General features: G+C 50.5%; 1 protein-coding gene across 5 annotated transcripts in view; it reads right to left on the minus strand.

Moving 5' to 3' along the window:
• The window catches only part of LOC149352928 (protein NDNF-like), a 163,679-nt gene that overhangs the window by 23,064 nt on the left and 120,629 nt on the right, over window positions 1-19,986 (minus strand). For all 5 annotated transcript variants that reach the window (XM_089582134.1, XM_089582137.1, XM_089582135.1 and 2 more), the window contains one exon: window positions 13,369-13,496. In XM_089582134.1, the coding sequence (XP_089438260.1) occupies window positions 13,369-13,496 (128 nt within the window). The remainder of the gene's footprint in view (window positions 1-13,368; window positions 13,497-19,986) is intronic.

Here is a 19,986-nt window from a genome sequence, read left to right on the forward strand (position 1 = left end):
CGTGTCAGACAGATCTTGACATAGTCGAGGATCTCCTGACCGCAGTGTAGTCGACCAGGTCCTCGAAGACTGCATCATGACTCACGTTGTCAAAAACCCTCTATAGATCGAGGGCTACGACTGTTGTTTCCCTAATATGTTGTTCTGGATAAGACTTCCTTCTTAAGGAGAAGGAGGCAGTGCTTAAAGTCAAGGGGGTCTCGTGGTGTCTCAGACCCCCCGCCAGTATTGACAACGGATCTGAGACCCCCCGTGCTATAATGTAGGCACTGCATGACTGCGAAGCAGGTAATGTTTTTTATTCTCCTTGTCAGTGGTTATCCGAACATTTCTTCTCTATCGTTTCGAAAATTTCACTGTGATTTTTAGTAAGAATCATTAACATGTTTTCTAAAACCCGAGAACAAGAAAACTAAAAAATTCGGCAGCACTACACAAAGGCTGGAAGAAAAAGGGAAGCCCATGCCCTCACACCACGATTCAGTCGAGAGCTGGACACTCAGCTACAAGACTAAACAACAAGCGCACTGGCAGAGCGTGGGGATTATTTGTTTCTGGTCGGTGACATAAACAGGTCAAACAACGATTTTTAAAAATGATTTGTCCCCTTTGTATAAAACAATTTGTAAAAGAGGCCGCCAGCCGCATTCTCTCTCCCCCTCTTGATTTCCCTTTCCACCTGTGCCCGAATCACTGGAGACATCCCTTCGATGGAGAGACTGAGCGCTGGAAGGAAGACGGCTTCATTCGACAGATGTGGGAAGAATCGAAACCTCGTTTTAGGTAGCAGGTCATTACCTTCGTTATAGCCGTGGAGTCTAGGCTCCGTTCAGATCAAACAATTGACCACCTACATGAACAAGCTGTGAAGAGCGGGAACGGTGCCTCAGGAGTGGAAACACGCGGAAATGGTAGCCATCCCCAAGACCAGGAAGAAACCAGATCTCGAGAAGCAGCGACCCGTATCATTAACATCGTGCCTCAGCCAGCTCTACAAACGAGTGCAGCTCACCCTGACCAGGAAAACGAGAAGGAAGACGACGTAATATAGAGCTGCAGCAGCTGATCTCCAAAATGACAACGACGACGAAGACATCCGGCGCCATGTTGCTTCTAATTGGCTCTCAAAAGTGTCAAGCACTGGTCACATTTTCCTAACTTGATGCGCGAAACCGAAAGTTTGAGACGTAGTACGTTGCGCGTTGACATCAAATTGACGTTGCATTAAAAATAGATTTTTAGCAGCGCTATTCTTGGTGCCTGGCTGGTAAATATAAGTTATTATGCAGGGCAAAAGAAGTGGCAGGTGGTAGGTATGAGAATACTTGCGCTAGATTTAAAAATTTGGAGAAAAAAACTGCATAGCTGGACTTCACGCACGGCTTCAGGGCTTCGGTGTTTTTTGTACTTGATGCGAAGTAGCAGACGACAGCGTTTACTTTTGCACTTTTTTTTCTTTTTTTTCAGATTTCGTCATGCGATTCTGTCTTTACGTCTGGCAACGCCCCGATGTACACGTTACGCGCATGTCACAGTCAGAGCGAATCGGCGAATATCGAGAATCGGGGCCCCTGCAGTAGCTGATCCCCAAAAAGACAACGGGAGAGATTTTTATCGCTTGATCTCACCTCAACTGCTCTCTGCGCATGCGCCTGCCCGTCGCCTACTTCGCACGGCGCCGCGGCACCAAAGACGTTCGCGAGGATAACGTGCGCTGAAAATTCAAGTCGTTCAAGTTATATGTTTGAGCAGTTGTGGGCGGCGGTACGGCTATAGCGTTGCAAGCTTCGTCCGTTACCAGCGTTGCGCCTCCCCGTAGCGTGCGTCGTGTCTATGGAATCTGAAGAAATTCTTGGAAGGCATTTGTCGGATTTAAAAGAGCAAAGAAACGTGTGTACAGGATACGCATCATCTCATGAGGCTTTTGTGGACCTTCAATAAAACCTCGCCTCCATAAGCATATCTTTCCAGACTGAGCAATCTTACGCTATAAAAGGTTCGTGCACGCGAATTATCACGGCTGCGTGTCTCATGACATTGTGCTTTCGTCGTCGGGACAATTTCTAAAGCACACACTAAAAAATAAGCATACGGCGTGCACCGAAGCAACTGTCTGTCAAGCAAGGTTACTATCGCGATGAAGAGAAATGCCAACATCGAGCCCGTGGCTTGCGGCACAGTCGGCGCCGCCTCCAACCGCTATATCGTACGAGGTTCCTAGAGCCGCTTTGCCGATTAACTTAGCGACAGCCAAAGCATAGCGAAATATGTAATAATAAAATGCAAATATCTAAATAATAAAATGACCTCGCAGAAGCAGCAATTAGGTTTTTTTTATCAATACAATTTCGCAGGCAATGAGCGCAATTTCCGCGTTTCAGGAGACGAAAAGCAAAAGAACCTCTTAACTGCACAGTGTGCGTTAAAAGGTTCGAAGTGGCCTAAACCACAAAGCTCTTCCCCAACCATTCTTGTTTCCCACAGCGTAGAGATGTTATTTTGAGAAGTGACGACATTCGATATAAAAGGTGACCTTGGGACAAATGGCTGCCCTTCGAGTCGTCGAATAAAGGTCTTTCTCCAGCGGTTTATGCGGCTACAAATGTTCAGTCGTGAGCGATAACACAAAGCCACGCGGCGTGTTTAGCTAGAACCGACGGCATGTGTTCGCTGACAGCTGAAAGAGCCCAAGCCAACAGTGATATCTACAGGCACGAACATAAGTAAACAAAGCAGGTATTCCATTCCAATTGAAATCACGCTTTCCGTAGCGGACATAAAAAAAAAAAATCAGTATTCGTAAATGAGTAAGCCCACTAGAGTCCACTACAGACCTGCTCATACCTCAGCATGCCGTTTCGACCGCAGCCGTGGCACAGTGGTGGCCTACAAAGCATTTTCCGACCCGTGCTTCTGGGCCAGACCGAGCCCGTGCAGTGCGATGCTGCGAACGGCTTTGAGGCTGCGGCGCCGTGAAAAGCAGACGACGCGCCCAGCCGCCTCTCCGTCGCTATAGCAACGTTGCGCATGTGCAGAGAGCAGTGTGGGTGAGCTCTAGTGATAAAAACCTCTCCCCATGACAACGACGACGAAGATGTGCGGGTTGATAAAATAGAATTTAATATAACAAACAAACAAAAAAAATCGCGCCTGCGTGAAGCTCCGCAAGGTCAAACTGCATTTAAAGCGTTTTGGGAGCAGCACGTATCGCAGTGTCCCTCTGCTGTGGTGGCGCCACCGCTGCTAGTTGACGTGGACATTTATCGTGAGCACACGCGTAGCCTCGTTTCAGAGTCATTCGCCAAGCCCGACGCCATTGTGGTGCAAGTGAGGAATCCACGTTTTCGAGGGCTTCCGCGAGCATCTGCCGAAGGCCAAGTCCAAGGTCGTCCAGAATCACGCTGTCAAGACATTCATTGCCAGCAGGGAGATCATGGTTAGTGCCAGGACTGGGCCCGGCATGACGGCGCCATTCACGCCGCCGACCGACACTGCCTCGCGGGACCCCTCGTACCAGCAGCAGACGTCCGTGGAGGCATCTGCATCGCCGACGCCCAAGGCGGTCGTTCATACAGGGAATGACGTGCACAGGTGCGCCCACGACTTCATCCTGAAGACTGCACTCGCCTACAGAGGCCATACGCTTGAGTTCCACCAAGCACTCCGCTTCCACGGCTGCTACATCCCGATGACCACGGCGGTCCTGCCCAAGCTGGTGCTGCCTGAGGAGTCGACGCGTAGACTCCAAGGTGCAGTCAGCGCTCGTTATGGGCGATTCAACACAAGTCCGCCCTGCAGGCGCCATTCATGAGCGACTAACGGCGGCTGGACATCACGGCAGAAGATGCGAATTCACGGCCTGTATTCCGGCGTTGCGCATGGGGCGGTCGTGGCGACAGCTGTGGCGGCTCCGCTCTTCGACCTCAGAGACGTGAGGCATGTAGTGAACTATGACTTGTCATTATCCATCATCACGTATACTGTGATGTCGCTTTGTTTCCTTCGCAGCTTTTTAAATAGTGTAAATGCATTTGATTCGATGTTTTAAAGGTCCGGTTTGATGTGAGATTTTTGTGTGCGTTTCTCGTCATTTCATATCGCGGCGCAGTAGTTCAGTCAGTAAAACACATCAACAAAAATTTTTGGCACTTGTCTGGGCCTCCCACTGCGATGAAAGTGGGTGTGCGCGTGTGATAAAAAGGCGTACCTGCAGCAGTGCCGCTGGCCTAAACTGCTCGCAAACCTGAGGAGGAAAAACGCGTACGTATCTGAGGGTCAAATACTGGAGGGGGCACTTCAGCTCCGCCTTAAAGGTAAGACGCGAGAGTGTTAATGGGCTTATGCCAATATATGCCAAATTGGTAATTCTCTACTCTACGTTCGCAGGTCGCTAGGAGCCCTCATACCACATGTGCGCAGTGGTGCCGCGATTAAGCAATGCACCGCTGGTGGCTGCTTCAAACTACGACTGCAAAACAGAGCCCTATAGCGCTGTTGAATTAAAAGAAATAAGGAGCACAATACAGGGCTGCAGCGCTGATCTCCGTGAGGGGGCTGGATGGCGCATCGGGTGGCAGAGAGTGAAGTCGCTGGAAACAAGAGGCATTGTCCTGGAACACAGCCTTTCGCAGTGCACTGAATGAGACACCACTTATGGGCTTCAACTGTTGTTGTTGTTGTTGTTGCCTTAGCAGCGTGGCACATACACACGACGGGGGATAGGCCAGGGTTCAGCGGGGAGAGCCAAAAAAAGGTAAATTGGTGCCAAGCTAATGGTTTAAGAATTCAGAGGAATTAAAGATGAAGTTTCGGCTTCACTTCGTTTACTTCACATTTCGTCTTTTCGCCGTTGTAGTCCTTTTCCACGACAATTCCTGCCAGATGTGCTATCGACTGCACGAGGGGACCAGAAAAGTAATCGCGAAAGACGTTTCAGGACGAAAGCTGGCTCGTTTGCAGCGCACCACTGTCGCCTGCCCTGCTTCGTGTCGTCCCGTTGTGCTACGAAATACTCTTAGAATAGATGAACCAACAAGCCCAGCATGAAGTTCTGCTAAACGCTCGAAGTTCTGCGTAATTTAAGTGATACCCCTTACGGCGAAGTCACTAGGTTAGCGTCGCTATACGCTGGGCGTAATTGGGATGTACGTTCCCGCACTGTAAGCCCAAGTTATACTAACAACTGGCGATATATTTAAGAAGGGGGAAATGAAAACGTTCTCCAGCCAACCGACATTGCAGCGACCACTTTACTGAAAGTGTTTCGACCGAACTAGAGCCAAGAGGTGGCTGCTACCTGTTGCTAAGCTGGCGTTGTTCAGGTTCACATGACCACCTACAGAGGGCGTGGCACTGCCTTTCCAATGGAGGGCATATCAAGTAGTGTTTCGTATTGTAAGAAATAAAGTGTTATGCCTGAACAGGAATTTATTCAACCGTCATGCTTGGTGCAGTCCACTTAGGACAGCGTTTTTCCTCCATTCCTTTTTTTCGGCAGTCGTTTTTCTCGCGCTATGTACTCTAAATATGCTAAAACTAGCTGCAGACCAAAATTATTCCCCGCGACTCTTGTAGGCGTCCCGTATAAACGTGACTGTGCGATGGAGTCAAGGTTAAAAGCAAGTATGTTAGGTAAATAATATCGCACAGCAATAAACATTTCCACCCATCATAAACATTTTCACCCACCACTGACGCGTCGAAACGTCGGCCGTCTGAAACTCAAAACAACAGTGTTTTTTCGATGGAGGCAAAACGCAAAAAAGTCGCCCGTGTGTAGTGCGATATAAGTGCACGTTAAAGATACCCAGGTGGTCGAAATTATTCCGGAACCCTCCCCTACGGTATCCAATTACTCTCTTTCCTCTTTCGTTCCTACCTTCAGCCCTTTCCTCACGGCCCGGTTGAGGTGTCCACCAAGATGTGAAGAAGTCACTGAGCCATTTTCTTTCCTCAATAATCATTAATAATGTTCAGATTTTGCAGTTATTCGAGGGGCGTATGCCCGGGTTCCCGTCACCGCTCATTTTTCCTGTACAGTACAAAAAATTGTTTCTAAGATGCCATCGCCTCATCGTTTTTCGACTAGAGCGCCGTTGGGCTCGGAAGACAAGAAGGTAGTGTATTACGACGCATCCCCATGCGGCCGAGTGGAACCTGCATGGCTGTTTTCCTCGTTTCTTTTTTTTTTTTCTGAAATTACAGGATTCTCGAAAAGACGCTTATACTTCTCGCGTTTTTTTTCTTATTCATTTGATATAAGATAAGTTATTACACGAGAATAACAGAAACAAACAAAAATAACCCACATTTATTTCGCTGAAACAGATGCGACATAGGTGCGCTAGCACAGTTACTTTGCTTAACCTTGTGTATATTTATTAATCTTTGGGTTAAGTCGGGGGATAAATTTAGGGCGATCAATTTTATTGATGCGGAGGAAATGATAAAGCACGTGCCCTTTAGATCCACGCAAGCAGTAATGAGGAGCACATCAAACGCTTTCGTCCATAGCGCACGGATGGCAGTTGATGAAGACGGCGACTGCAAAGCACAGCGCGAGAGTCTCTCGGTTTAGCCCACGGGATGTTCGGCTGCGACAACAGTCAAGCGCACGACTCGCGTCGCGGCGATGGTGCAGTGTCCTAGTGCAGTGGTCAACAAAGCGGATATGTTCGCGCCGCCCCGGGTTCTAAGCCCACTCGCGGCCATGAAGTGTTTCATTTTAGTTTATTTGTGCTCCGAGGCCATCCCCAGACAAGACGGCTTTTTCGCTGAAATGATACAAGTGAAATAAACCTGAAACTAGAGATTAAGACGGAGGGCAGATGGCCAAGGACTGTGTACTACGAGGCTATACGATGTATGAGCCCCAAGGCAGAACAGAGAGGGCGCAAACAGATGTAGGAAATAAGTTAAGCAACATTGATCAGCAGCATATTTTATTTCAGTGATAATCTTTTGTGTAACCCTCGGTCACTTCAAGTTATCGATACCACTACGCAGGTAACAATCTTAAAACGGCAATACAAAAGAATGAAAGAATTCATCGGACGTTTAGACATGTGGTAAAACAAATTTCAGGGAAAGCAAGGGCCTCGCGGAGTGTTCAGTAACTTTGGGAAGGGGTGTGGGATTTCTGTTGCGTTTGCGCCGATAGACATTCACGTTAGCGTCGCGGATTAGCTCCAGTGAATGCCTTCTTCAAAAATAACAGCGCGAAAAACGGGGACGAAGCGTACAAAACACAGGAGAAGCGCTGACTCTCAACTAAAGTTTAATCACAGGAAACAGCCGAAAATATAAGGGAACAGGCAGCAAGCCGGGTTCAGTAACCTTTATAATCATGGCACTTGGGGGTCCATGCTGCCAGACTAATTTTGATTCCGAACGATGCGACAGCGACCAATCCTACTTTATTTTGTCTCGATACCTGCGGCACATACATTTACATCTTGGAATCTACGGCATAATGTTGCGCAGTGCATTTGCGGCCAGTGTTCAAAGCGCGCGCATCCTCTCTTCCGCCCGCTGCACTTCTGCAGGCTCTGACCTCACTATTACTTCCGAGTCCCAAGCACGGGACTCACTCTCCCCTCGCCCGTTTCCCACTGCGAGCCCGTCACGCCGGACGGCCTCCATGTCTAACATCAGGCCATCCGCCGACAGCGGGACAGGTGCAGCGAAGATGGCAGAGAGAGCGAGAGGGAGGGACAGAGCACGGACGACAACGACGACGACGTGGTTTCGCCGCACGTGCCATATACAGCTGTCGGAGTAAAATGGAATCACTACTTTAAATACGTTACTGAACAGAAGACACGGTCTTCGCCTTTTCCACAGCGTAGCGATGTTATTTTGAAAAGTGACGTCATCCGATAAAAGATGACCTTTGGACAAATGGCTGCCCTTCGAGTCATCGAATAAAGGTCTTTGTCCAGCGGTTTATGCGGCTACAAATGTCCAGTCGCGAGCGGTAACACAAAACCACGCAGCGTGTTTTGTTAGAACCGACGGCGTGTGTTCGCTGACAGGTGAAACAGCCCAAGCCAGCAGTGATATCTACAGGCGCGAACATAAGTAAACGGAGCACAGCATTCCATTCCAATTGAAATCACGCCTTCCCTAGTGGACATAAAAAAACAGTATTCGTCAATGAGTAAGCCCACTAGAGTCCACTACAGACCTGCTCATACCTCAGCATGCCGTTTCGACCGCATCCGTGGCACAGTGGTGACCTACAAAGCATTTTCCGACCCGTGCTTCTGGGCCAGACCGAGCTCGTGCAGTGCTATGCTGCGAACGGCTTTGAGGCTGCGGCGCCGTGAAAAGCAGACGACGCGCCCAGCCGCCTCTCCGTCGCTATAGCAACGTTGCGCATGTGCAGAGAGCAGTGTGGGTGAGCTCTAGTGATAAAAACCTCACCCCATGACAACGACGACGAAGATGTGCGGGTTGATAAAATAGAATTTAATTTAACAAACAAACACAAAAAAAATCGCGTCTTCGTGAAGCTCCGCAAGGTCAAACTGCATTTAAAGCGTTTTGGGAGCAGCACGTATCGCAGTGTCCCTCTGCTGTGGTGGCGCCACCGTTGCTAGTTGGCGTGGACATTTATCGTGAGCACAGGCGTAGCCTCGTTTCAGAGTCATCTACTTCGCCAAGCCCGACGCCATTGTGGCGCAAGTGAGGAATCCACGTTTTCGAGGGCTTCCGCGAGCATCTGCCGAAGGCCAAGTCCAAGGTCGTCCAGAATCACGCTGTCAAGACATTCATTGCCAGCAGGGAGATCATGGTTCGTGCCAGGACTGGGCCCGGCATGACGGCGCCATTCACGCCGCCGACCGACACTGCCTCGCGGGACCCCTCGTACCAGCTACAGCAGACGTCCGTGGAGGCATCTGCATCGCCGACGCCCAAGGCGGTCGTACATACAGGGAATGACGCGCACAGGTGCGCCCACGACTCCATCCTGAAGACTGCACTCGCCTACAGAGGCCATACGCTTGAGTTCCACCAGGCACTACGTTTCCACGGCTGCTACATGCCGATGGCCACGGCGGTTCTGGTCAAGCTGGTGCTGCCTCAGGAGTCGAAGCGTAGACTCCAAGGTGCAGTCAGCGCTCATTATGGCCGATTCAAAACAAGTCCTCCCTGCAGGCGCCGTTTCGTGAACGACTAAAGGCGGCTGGACTTCGCGGGAGAAGACGCTAGTGAGAGAGTCACGGCCTGTAGTCCGGCGTAGTTCATGGGGCGGTCGTGGCGACAGCTGTGGCGGCTCCAGGCTTCGACCTCAGAGTCGTGAGGCATGTAGTGAACTATGACTTGCCATGAACCATCATTGCGTATGCTCAGTGCATGGGCCGTACTCGTGTTCCTGGACACTTTGGCTCGGGTACAAGCGTGCGGGGCTTATTTGATCGAAGAATGTGATAAGTTATCATTTGTCGCGTTTTTAATGATGTCGCTTTGTTTTTTTCGCAGCTTTTTAAATAGTGTATAAGCATTTTTTTCGATGTTATAAAGGACTGGTTTGATGTCAGATTTTTGTGTGCGTTTCTCATCATTTCATATCGCGCCGCAGTAGTTCAGTCAGTAAAACACACCAACAAAAATTTTTGCCTCTTGTCTAGGCCTCCCACTGCGATGAAAGTGGGTGTGCACGTGTGACGAAAAGGCGTACCTGCAGCAGTGCCGCTGGCCTAAACTGCTCGCAAACCTGAGGAGGAAAAACGCGTACATATCTAAGGGTCAAATACTGGAGGGGACACTTCAGCTCCGCCTTAAAGATAAGACGCGACAGCGTTAATGGGATTATGCCAATACATGCCAAATTGGTAATTATCTACTCTTAAGTTCACAGGTCGCTGGGAGCCCGCATATCACTTGTGTGCAGTGGTGCTGCGGTTAAACAATGCACCGCTGCCGGGCAGGTGGTTCAAAGACATCCGCCGGTGAGACTCGGGCTGCTCTTCCCGATTAACCTCTTGGGAATAAATAGACCAGTCTCTCGCGACCAATCAACTGCCAAAGGTGGACAGGTTGTGATGACGTCACAAGTTCACGTTACCTAGGTTGGCGAGGGGCCCACCTGCTTTTTCGCTCGTAACGCCGCCAACGACGACGCCGAATTTTCTGCAAAACAGAGGCCTATAGCGCTGTCGCGTTAAAAGAAAGAAGGAGCACAATGCAGAGCTGCAGCACTGATCTCCGTGAGGGTGCTGGGTGGCGCATCGGGTGGCCGAGTGTGAAGTCGCTGGAACACAGCCTTTTGCAGTGCACTGAATGAGACACCACTTATGGTCTTCAGTTTCGGCTTCACTTTTTCGCTGAAATAATAAAAGTGAAATAAACCTGCATCTAGTGGCTAGAGAATCGGACGGAGGGCAGATGGCCAAGGACTGTACTAAGAGGGTCTACAATCTATGGGCCCCAAGGCAAAACAGGGAGGGCTGTACAGATGTAAGAAATAACTTCAGTGACATCAATCAGCGGCATATCTTATTTCAATGATACCCTTTTGCGTAACCCCCTGGCACTTCAAGTTATCAATATCGCTACGCAAGTAAAGATCCTAAAATGGCATTACAAAAGAATGAAAGAATTGAATGGACGTTTACCCATGCGGTAACACGAATTTCTGGTTCTTAGAATCTATGGCATCTTGTAGCGCAACGCGTTTGCGGCCAGTGTTCCGAACGTGCTCATCTCCTCTATTCCACCCGCTGCACGTTTCCAGGCCTCTGGCCTCACGATTGCTTCCAAGCACGGGACTCCCTCTTCCCCTCACTCGTTTCCCTCTGCGAGTGTCACACCGGACGGCCACCATGTCTAACATCAGGCCATCCGCCGCCAGCGACACAGGCGCAGCGAAGATGGCAGAAAGAGGGAAGGGGGAGGGACAGAGCAGGGACGACAACGACGACGACGTGGTTTCGCCGCACGTGCCACATACAGCTGTCGGTGTAAAATGGAATCACTACTTTAAAGATGTTACTGAACAGAAGGCACTGCCTTTGTCATAAGTTTCGAGCCTACCGCGACCGTTACCGGAACGATATTTCGGAGCTTTAAGGGTACGTCAGGTGCTTTATGTGATACAACATTTATCACTGCAAAAGTTATTTCTAAATTCGCACGTGTGAATTTGCAACTGTGATAGAAAGTCGTTTTTCCAAAATGTATTTTTTGTTGCCACGTGAGTAGCGCCCACGATAAAAAGAACAAAACTCTGCTATCTAGAGTGTCGAAACGAAGTGTGGATCTGTAATGTCCGGAACATTCCCGACGGCATGGGATATTAATACCGTTGAGAGAAAAATATGCATTAATAATGCATTAGAAAAATATGCAAGCAGTTCCAGGGACACAGTAAAAGCGGGCCACGAAAGCCCCGGCTTGAAGACCGCCTTTCGCAACCTCTGCTACGAAAGGCTGGATGGAGCGCTACCGCATAATAGCGTTCAGTCCGTTATATATGACCTCACCGTCATCCATGCGCTTTCAACACGTCCGCCATAAATAGAAACTACCAAGTTTTCCTCCTCGAGAGAACACAGCTTTGTCCCTCAAAAGCTGAGTAAATCAGAGTGAGCCCAGGCTAACGCAACTTCTCGCAGGAGACAACAGAGCGAATTTAGGAGCAGCGTGTAAATGTCTTCTCGCTCCCCCTTCGATCGTATGAAACGTTGAGACTCATAATTTATACATACGCGCGGCAGTGCGCCGTTTGAAATGTGCATGCATGGCATGCTTTACTACTGTCAAAGCGAGACGGCTTCGGAACAATGCATCTGAGTGCTTCTTCTTTCAAGGGGTTTGTCCCAGGCGCAATTTTTACGCAGAGCTCTGGGCTTTTCATTTAAACTGCAGCGCTCAAACTCAAAGGGCACTATGAGGCTAGAAGCGCACTAGACCTCTGTAAAGTACCACACCGAAGCGGCGTAGCACCATTTCGAGATTCCTGCGGATGAAACAGTCCTGGAGGCCCGAACCTGCAGTCAGCGCAACGTACCAGAGGGCGCATGGGTTATGTCTGACCGCGGAACACTCCGAGGGCTATTTGAAGAAGGCTCAGCCTCGGCTAGTATACACAGCCCATCAGTGAATGCTGGACGTCTCATTAATAAACGGCTCAACGCGGCCGCTCACACTTGCGCGCAGAACAACGTACGCGAAAGCACGCCAAGACCTCGGCAACGAAAGATAATCAGATAAAGCCCATGGCAACGTTTTTCCGAAGTTGTGAGGCTTCAGACTGCACGTTTGTTGACATGTGCTGATTGTAGCATTGCAGCCGTGGCTTCTGCGTTCGTAAGGTTTAAAAATCTGTGGAGATGCTCGACGGTTAGGTTGTTTAAACGCTGTCGTACGAAACACCGCGATTTGAAGGTCCTGTGCGCAGCTGCCAGAATAATAAAGCGAGACGGCTTCTATCCTTGTTTGCGGCAAATCACGCCTGTCACTGATGGGACGCGCTCACTGCGGTCTAAGTGTTCTGATGAAGTATGCGACAACACTCCTATTGCGTTTGTAGCGGAAAGAAATAAGCTATATCACCCACAAAGTGAGGAAATTAAACAAAATTATTTCTTAGGCAGACACGCAAAAAGAAATGCGTGAAAAAAAAAGAGGGATATTTAGCAACATTTGCATACAAAAACAAGAGTCTATGCTCTATACGACCACACTCGTCATTGTGCTCCCCGTCGTTGTTCAAAATAAAAGGTAAGCTCTACCCCGCACTAGTGTGCAGTGGGGATGGAATGTCCGGCGACACAAATGGGTGACACCGCCAAAGACAGGGATAGGACGTGCACCTGCCCTCCCCTTTTCCACTCCCGCTGGCACGAGCCAGTACGGAGCACTCGGCGGCATGTCCTGATGTACTTGCACTTTCGCACGTAGGACATCTAACTGCATGCTTCCGAGCTCCGGAAGATTACTTTCGGCGTACACTGATCTTACCTGACGGTCTGCCGAGGAGAGGCCTTCGCGAAAGTCGCACCACTCACGGCGTTGTACGTATTTTATTTGGTTACCTCGGAGCATGCAAATTTCACTTTAAATGGCCTGCCCTCCGTCCCCGGAAACCAAAACCGGGCTCTCTTCTGAAAGGTTGATCGACCCACGCAGGGAACGTCTCTCTTAGCGGAGGCCTGGCGCCGGGGGGTGGTTTACTGCATGCGGCATACGCTGCCGACTATCGCGGCGAGTTACACGAATTACGGCATCTTACGCCGACTACGCGGCGGCGGCAGTCTGGTTCCGACGGAGTGGTAAACAAGTTCGGCGCCGCCGCCGCCGCCACGCAGCTCACAGGCGCGACGCGTGCGAGCACCTCGGGCGCGGTATGCCGCGGCGACCCACCATTGGACTCCTCGGAGTAGTCGGACGGCGCCAGGGGCTTCCGGAAGATGTGCCACTCGATAGGCGCCGAGCAGGGACTCGCTGTCAGCAGGAGCGAATTGCGCTCCTTCTCCACCAGGAAGAACACCCTGGGCATAGGGGAGGGAACAGTGGGGAAGCGAGAAGAAGGCAGATGAGAGCTTAGCAAATGGATTGTGGGCCGGCTGCCGGCGTACGCTGCGGCGTGACGCGACGGTGCAGTTTACTAGCTCTAAAATGCGCACCAGAGCCCATTACCGGGCGACGGCGTCTGTGATAGGCGCTCGCGTAAAGAGCCGCTGGGAGACGAACACCCCGCTGCCGGCGCCGTCACGCAGCCTCGATAGTGGAAGACGTGTCGTACTCGTGCGCGAGCGCGGCGCCATGGCGGGAGACAAATTTGAGCTCGGCGCAGCGAGATCAGCGACAACAGCGACGTTCACGAATAGAATACGTGCCACGTCTTGCTTTTCATGGCTGCCCACGCAGGACGGTACGTACTAACGCGCACGTTGTAGCTGCCACGAAGTTCTCTGTGGCTCCTTGCTGCTTTGAGGCGAAGATGACGGCTTACTCACAACCGGTGAATTGTGCTTCGACTTAGTCGGCTCTCTTAAAGGTGCACCGAAGAGGAATCTGAACTCGCCTTTTTGCCGCGGGAACTCGATCTACACGTTCCCAGCATTCTTAGAAACTTCGACTTAATGCCCTGTGTGGCCGATTTCCCTAATTAAATCGAATTAACGTCCGGCTCCCGCCTTTTTTTTTTTTTAATTCTCCCTCGTACGGTGGGCGGAGTCGACCAACGCGTGGAGTGCCTTTCAGCCAGCTCCGTGGAGGCTTTGCTTTCGCTTTATGTTGTTTTTTAGGTTTCCGTGAATAAATAGTTTCATTCGCAGATAATATAGCCGCAAAATAAGCCCGCAGAAATGAAAATACGCACTGACTATTTGCTTCTACAGACTACTACGTATTACTCCGCCGATGGCAGAGCGGCAAGCCGCCGCGGGACTGGCTGAAAGGCACTCCGCGCGTTGGTCGACTCCGCCCACCGTACGAGGGAGAATTAAAAAAAAAAAAGGCGGGAGCCGGACGTTAATTCGATTTAATTAGGGAAATCGGCCACACAGGGCAATAAATCGAAGTTCCTAAGAATGCTCGGAATGTGTAGATCGAATTCACGCGGCAAAAAGACGAGTTCAGATTCCTCTTCAGTGCACCTTTAATGGTGCGCGCGCATCCGCTGCGCCACGCCTGCTTTTAATTTCCCATTTCGCGCCATCTGCTGACCCCGGATATCATGTTTTGCGTGTGAGTGCGGTGTATACAGTATACAGGCAAGTGATCTTAGAGTGGTGCTGCTTACTCGATGCAGAGGTCACTCCGTGCGTTAGTGCTGTCCAAAGTAGTTACGAAAATTAAACCGGTCCGAAGTATTCAAAATAGTTTCGCAAGCACGCATCCACATCAAACAACGCATAGGTTAGCGACAGACATCAGAAACGGACTGTTGCGAGCAGCGTTCGTGGGCAGGTACACCAAATCGAGCGTTAACAAACAGAGAAATCGCAACAGGAGCAGCGTTCCACCTTATTACAAGAAAAAGAGAGACCTCGTTTAAAGAAAGAGTAAAAGGCCAGTTCGGTGAACCAATTTCCTTGCAAAAAAATTGTCTTCGAAGCGCCTCAATCACAGTCACTTGATTTTATGCGCATCTAGGCGCGTTTCCTCCTATGTATGTCGTAGCGACATAATATACAATCTAACGAACGAAGTCGAATTCATTACGACAGACGCCATCGGTATGACTTGGGTTTGCCATGCATCCTTACAACGCCTACAACATATGATTCCGCATACGTTGCAGGCGGTGTTGCGTCGCCTCGTCCTGTTTCGCTGCGCATAGGCGGAGCTTGACGGCTGCACATCGGCGTTAAATTTCTTTCATGGAGTTCATCTTCTGTCGTAGCGGTCGCTTGCGAGGCCCCATCTCGACTGACGCGCCGAGTACGGCAGCGACGCATCGACTGGTCTCCCGCTCGGCTTGAGACTCCCGACGCGCCGGCGATCCGACCGGCCCCATGTGCGCATGCGCGCAACGCATCGAGGCCAGTTAGATGCATACATCGCGAAATCAGAGTGAGGTAGCTGAAGAATGGTCTCGCATTAAAACTTGACTTGAAAACTTAGGTAGTTTACGCGAGTGACGATCCTATTTCTTCATTTTATATAGAAATAAAACATTAGCGGCTTGCACGAAAGTTCAACACAACTCTGCTAACAGAAATTCAGTTTAGTTGCGCTCAAAGTTGAAAAAGGACTGTAACTTCCAGCCACGTTACACTTCACGAACCATTAAACACCGCGAAAAAACGAGCCAGACGAAGAAACATAAAGACGACAGAACAAGAGGCAAACAACAACAACAACAACGACAGGACAAGGGCTGACTCTGTCATCTGTATATTTCTTAGCTTTCGCCGTTTTCGCGCTGCTTAATGGCTGCTTAATGGTTAACTCACTAGCCATTCACAAGAAATTGATCATTTGGCTGATGCTAAGAGAACAGATTCATAACATGGATGTACAAATGGTCAGAACGCCGCCGCGGTGGCTCAGTGGTTATGGCGCTCGGTTGCTGACCCGAAATCCGTGGGTTCAATCGCGGTCGCGGCGGTCGAATTTCGGTGGAGGCGAAATTCTAGAGGCATGTGTGCAGTGCGATATCAGTGCACGTCAAAGAACCCCAGGTGGTCGAAATTTCCGGAGCCCTTCACTACGGCATCCCTCATAGCCTGAGTCGCTTTGGGACGTTAAACCCCATAAACCATAAATGGTCAGAACGAGCGAAGTGGCACATCGGTCCTCCACATGTGCTGCAGGCATGAATACAGAAGCGGTTTTTGAGCAGATATTCCAGTGAACTGGATTGCGGATTTTTTCGGTGCGTGCAGCTCAATACGACCTGTCTCGCACAAAAAACCGGTCTGCGTGAGGCGCTTCTGCAGTGCACTGTTTAGCACAAATGCGAGTGTTCATTCGCGAGATCGGTAAGATTCCGCTAGTTGCTAATCAGATTAAACTCCATTCGCTCTCAGCATGCATGTCTCGCAGGCGGCAAAACAGCGAACGTCTCTCGAGCAAGGTTCTCTCGGCGCAAGCGATTACGTGCCGCACCTCTCACAGTTTCTCGAGACAATGTACGGCGACATGCTTAGGCTTTCAGGCTCCGAGGCTGAACGTGGTCCCGACCGCCGCCGCCTCCCGCGCGGCGGCCTATGCGGCCAGAGATACGCGCCACGCTAGGGTCGTTTTTTATTGGGGCTCGCGCAAACGTGCACGGCCTCTTAAAGGGGTCTTTGCGTATGCACGCGGTATACAACTTTCCCCGTGTACGCACGCTGTAACCAAAAGCGTTTTTTTTTTCCTTCCTCACTCTCTCTCTTTCTTCGCCTCTTTCTGTCCTTTTCGCTCTGTGCATCTTTCGTTCACTTTCTTTCCCCACAACTTCCTCCTCGCTCTTCGTTTTTTTTCACCCGTTGTCGCGCTCTCGTATCTACCCGTATCGTCAAGAGAAGAAATAATTTGCTCCGCCGGGTTCACCGCGAGCGCGAGAGCAGCTGGCTCCAAAGCACGCCTCCACTATCAGGCTGTCACGCGCCAGAATGTCTGCATTTGTCTCGCGAAGCGAAAGTTTCCTTTACTGCTCGAGGCAGCGCGACAATCGGGCGCGAATCGTCGCAGCCGCGGGCGACTCGCTCCGAGGGGAGCACGGGGAGAGCCGCAGGGCAACACATGTCCCGCGGCTGTGTTTCGCTTTGGCCGCGGTTTGCAGTGCATGCTAAGCCTGGGAACAATGATGGAGCGCGTGTGCTCTGGAGACAAGGTATCGTTTACCGGGGACCCGCTGTCGGCAGGACAACGTTGAGAGATAACTGCTCTGCGCTCGCCTCCAGTCCTCAACCAAAACCTCTCATCGGACGCAAGCGCCTGGTAATTGATCATCGGACTCGCGCTGACAATGTGATAAGATAAATGCGCAGCACACTGCCTCCTCAGTGTCGGCGAAGGATTCAGTGGTTGTATACAGCATGCGACGGAGCAGGCCTTGTCGCCAAGGGCTTGAAGCCCGGGATCAGTGCCGGAGTCCAGCAACCAGTATTAATGCGCTTTTTAATGCAGAAATGCATCCTTGGCATCCACCTCGCACTCTGCGCGTTCGCGTCCGGATTCTTAGCCTCGACCATTGGTTCGTGCCTGCTAAGGTGCCTATAATAGAACACAGGTCAAGAATGCAGCGCAAATACCCCTCAAAAGAGGCCACTCTCCAGCCAATGGCGTCGACCAATTGCCATGACGTCATGTTTAATGCCATTTCGCGGAGGCACTTGTCAGTTACCTGCGATTTCACGCTAGAGGATTAACCACTACGTTATGAGAACCGATTGACCCCATTGACAGGAGGGCCCTCTTTCATGGGCATTCGCTGCAGCGTTTCTGATTTGTATCCGACTGTGGATGCCAGCGTCGCTTTTAAATTCTAATCTGAAATAAGACTCCGAACGGTTTCATGCTTTAAAGATGTGAAAACGCTGCTTTCTGCAAATATATTTTGGTGTTGCTAAACTGAGCCGCTGCACCAAAATGACAGGCTCTTCGCGGTGGTAAGTCGTCACGGCTTTCTTTCTTTCTTTCTTTCTTTCTTTCTTTCTTTCTTTCTTTCTTTCTTTCTTTCTTTCTTTCTTTCTTTCTTTCTTTCTTTCTTTCTTTCTTTCTTTCTTTCTTTCTTTCTTTCTTTCTTTTTCTTTCTTTCTTTCTTTCTTTCTTTCCTTCTTTCTTTCTTTCTTTCTTTCCCTTTCTTTCTTCCTTTCTTTCTTTCTTTCTATCTTTCTTTCTTTCTTTCTTTCTTCCTTTCTTGTGTGAAAGCAGTAGTCAGCAGTACATATAAATAGGATTGATCCCTTTCCTTAAAAGTAAATTGTATGCGCCGAGTGACTTCAGGTGCTGGCAGTAACGTATAGCAATGCAAAAGTCAATAATGACCTTTCTCACCATGCTGGGATGCGAGCATTGCTGCGCTGGTACTCTGTATAATCAGTCACATCATGATCGAACCGGCTTGGACTGTGACCGCGAGAACTTGCTCACAGAGGTTGCAGAACGCCGACAGCGTGGGTAGAGCGCAGTAGAAACATGCACTTCGCGAAACTCACAACCCTGCAAGTGAGGGTTCAGCGTGGCACCAGTCGCTGGCGAAGTGGTTCGTGACGTCTTAAAATAGCGGCACATATGCCGCTGGCTCCACGAAGTTTAATTCTTCGCCAGTAGTCAGAATATGGGGTGCACTCACTTGATTTCGGAAAGCTGCTCGACTGTAAGTCGAGATTCATGCGTGTATTCAGTCATGCGTGCATTGTAAATTTCGGTGGCAATGCTGTGCCTTCACTGTAAAATCCTTCACATCACTCGGAAGTTCTTACAGGCGTTAGCGACGGACCGGCTATACATGCTGGGTTCGGTGGGAAGCAGAATTAGGCCGCATACCTATTCGGTCTTCCCTGCTCTCGCTGTTTTTATGCGAAGCATATTGCTAGAGCTACCACTCACGCCGTCGGCGTGGGACCCCTAGACGTCACACCACGTGACATCGGATGAGAGAGGCGGCCTCCACCTCGCGCCGTCGCCGTGGGACCCCTAGCCGTCACGCCACGTGACACCGTGACGTCGTCGTGACGATGCCATCGCACAGACGCCGGAATGTCCTCGAGCGGCATTCCCGCGCATTTCGAACGCGCGTTCACACTCGGTGTAGGTGAAACGCTCGCTCCACCGGGCAGGCAGACGCGGCTTCCGTGGCAATCCAGGCGCTCACCCAACGCGCGTCTCGGGGTTAGTCGGCGTTCCGCTGTAGCCATGCCGTTGTCCTCCCCCACGACGAAGGCTTCTAGTGGTTGTATTAAAATGACCAAGTATGCAACCAAGGAAAGCCATGTATTACCAAGCCTAGCCACCAATATGCTTCGCATCTGACTAGGCTTAACCTTAGCTAAGCCTCAGCCATAATTTTTTCCTTCTTTTTCAGTTTAGCGCCAATACCGACTTTACCTGAACCCGATAGTCTCTACAGCCAGCAATGGCGTGAGAAACAAACCTATTCCGATCTTATATCGCATGCACCCGCATTTCCCGCTATTCCTTCTCTTTCGTTTTTCTCGTCGCAGGTCACGAACGCCGTTCCTGCGTTATTTCCTACATACGGGCACACTGCAACTCGCGTCCAGCCTTCCCCTTGCTGTCCTCGCCCATTATCTACCTCTCCTGCAACCGCCCCTCCCTCCCCCGACGTTTCCTCGCTTTGTTCCCCACACGCACGCATTCGGACACTATATTTCGCTCAGCACGGCTGCTCTTTCTTCGCCGCACTACTGCCAGCTTCCTCGGCGGGCGTCTTTGTCTTCACCGCCGAGTTCGATCTCGAGGAGGTTAGCACGGCGCCGTGTGGTAAATCACCATCATTTTCCCGCGCGCCTCGTATCACTGGGCCAGCAGGTGTCGTGGCCAACTGCGGATGGAAGCGCTATAGCGTAATGGAGCCACACA

This window comes from Amblyomma mixtum, chromosome 3, assembly GCF_055824585.1.
Source record: "Amblyomma mixtum isolate Tamu chromosome 3, ASM5582458v1, whole genome shotgun sequence".
Classification (NCBI taxonomy): domain Eukaryota; kingdom Metazoa; phylum Arthropoda; class Arachnida; order Ixodida; family Ixodidae; genus Amblyomma; species Amblyomma mixtum.